Consider the following 2,360-nt stretch of genomic DNA (forward strand, 5'->3'; position numbering starts at 1 on the left):
GTGCATGCTTGTTTTGTTCAACTGACAGTCAAAAACCCAAATATATTAAAGAATTACAGAAAATATTTAACCCCTTCTGTCATTTTACTTAATCAAACTTGATCTGATTAATTAATTAGTTGATTAGACGATGTATTATTTGACATTATGGTTATATACTATTTTTACAAACAGGAAGTATAGTGATTTTCTTTGACTCTAGATCCTTACTGACAGCTGGACAGCATTTACAGCTACTTTAGAAAGACGAGCCCCAAGTGTGTGTCTCTGACCTCCAGTAGCTGCGTCTTGTCGTACTCTCTGCGGTGCTGGTAGATACACTGGCTGAGGAGGGAGTACAGTCTCTCCAGCTGCTCCACGCTGTAGCCCTCACTCTTCTTCACTGCCATATCCAGTAGAGCCTGAGGGGAATCACAGAAACACATTACAGAATGTATAAACATTTATTTACTTACAAAATGTAAAAGGCGTCCTATACATTGTGACTAATATCCACAAACATGCATGGAGGAACAATCATAACTCAAACTGACAGTGCTGGATAACTGTCCACACAAGCTAAGTGCTGATGTTGGTGCTGAAGCCTCTGGAGGTCAGCTGTATTCAAAAGCAATTAAGATCAGAGTGACAGCTAATTAAGGCTAATCATAATTCAAGCCAAGTTTACATTTCACTGCTACTGTAATTAAAACATTTTGGACAGTCAAAGGCCCTTTTAATTGACCTGCTTCTCCCATTTTACCAAATCCAAAGTCTGTGTGTGTGTCTATCGAGACACAGGGCTCATTAGAATACATTAACTGACACAAGTAAAGGCACAATAATTAAAGTTACCATCACTGACACAGCAAAGAGAGAAACCGCAACAGAAATAAAATGGCATGTGTGTGAGAAACAGAGAGACCACGTGTTAATCACAAAAAAACCAAGGCAATGCCAAGATTAATAAGATGTAGATGTTTGTCAAAGCCTCTGAAACAAACAGTCGAGTGACAATAAGATCGAGAAAAATCAGAGGTGGCAAAAGGTTACCATTGTAATAACTGCTGTACTCCATCTGACAGGGAATTCTGTTTAAATGACAGAGCAGGTGACTTGATTAAAGAAAAAGACTCCAGACCTTATGAGCAATACTTCACTTTGACAGAGAGCTCTTTCTTTTCCGCGCAAATACCTCAAACAATAAAAGTTCTTGAAATGTGGCAGTGGAAGCATTAGGTCATCGAGTTCACAGAGTCATGTTGATGTGTTCAGTCTATTAGCTTTATACTTGGCTGCCGAATTGTTATTAAGCAGCAGAGATCAAGACCTAGAGAGCCTCCTAGGACATCCATCAGGACAAACTTCGTCTCCGAGAACATTTATTGTATTAGATTTTTTTTCTTTGCATAACAGAAAGCCATTACAACCCTATAAAACTAACTCTGCCCCACACTAAGAAAACGATTAGACACTCGGTAGCCACTTATTTCCTGAGGCAATAAACACATTTTACTGCCCTGTTCTTTGAACTTATTTCATCTTGTTTCTGATGCCATTATCTGTATGAATGTTTTAAGGTTTTGTGCTTCATTAAGAAAGAAGAAACCATTGCAAATGTCTTTCGTATTCTGTCACTGAAAACGAGTCTTGTGTCCCACACACTTGAGGCTTGACTTCCAATAAGTGCTTATACTTAAAAATCAATAGTCTTGAAACTTGACTTTGAGTATCTATCCATATATAATACCTTTCAAATCTTCACACTTCCATAACTTAATCTGACAGTGTAGAAGGGTTCAGTTGTAATAAGCCTTCCACATAAAAACCTCCATCTGGCCAATCTAATAACTCTCGGTCCCTTGACAAATAAAAGGTGCATACAGAAGCTAAGAACACTAAGACTCTCTAATATCAGAACTCATGCAAAGTGATAATGATCGTCACGGCTGCCTTCAAAAGTGCTGTCAGCTGCTTTATACTGAGCAGGGCTCCAGACTAACATTTCATACTGGTGGCACTGGTGCCACCAAGTCTCTTGGATGGTTCGCAAATTATTTTAAGTAACCTTACATCCAAAGTGCATAGTCTGTATTTATATTTGCTGCTGTCAGTGTTGGACTTCATGCACCGTTCAGCTCTCTCACTCGTCCGACTAAGTGCCAGCTCACTTCTGGGCTAAAGTTACTAGTAGCCTACCAATTAAAGAAGTATGTATGGCGGGTTTCGGCCACTACCAACTTCAAACAGGGGACTTCACTAGACGTGAGCAGTGCATATGTTGACCCACACTGACTCCGACCTCCGTGCAGCGTCTCTCGTCAGAACAGCTGTCTGTCAGCAGGAGGACAGCACCAGGCTTCTTCAGCAGGCTGACTGAC

The 2,360-nt window shown here is 40.2% G+C and overlaps 1 protein-coding gene across 2 annotated transcripts in view; it reads right to left on the reverse strand.

Moving 5' to 3' along the window:
* Window positions 1–2,360, reverse strand: part of atad2b (ATPase family AAA domain containing 2B) — a 68,274-nt gene that overhangs the window by 5,913 nt on the left and 60,001 nt on the right. For both annotated transcript variants that reach the window (XM_020603665.1, XM_020603664.1), the window contains one exon: window positions 273–401. In XM_020603665.1, the coding sequence (XP_020459321.1) occupies window positions 273–401 (129 nt within the window). The remainder of the gene's footprint in view (window positions 1–272; window positions 402–2,360) is intronic.

This window comes from Monopterus albus, unplaced genomic scaffold, assembly GCF_001952655.1.
Source record: "Monopterus albus unplaced genomic scaffold, M_albus_1.0 scaffold62.1, whole genome shotgun sequence".
Classification (NCBI taxonomy): Eukaryota; Metazoa; Chordata; class Actinopteri; order Synbranchiformes; family Synbranchidae; genus Monopterus; species Monopterus albus.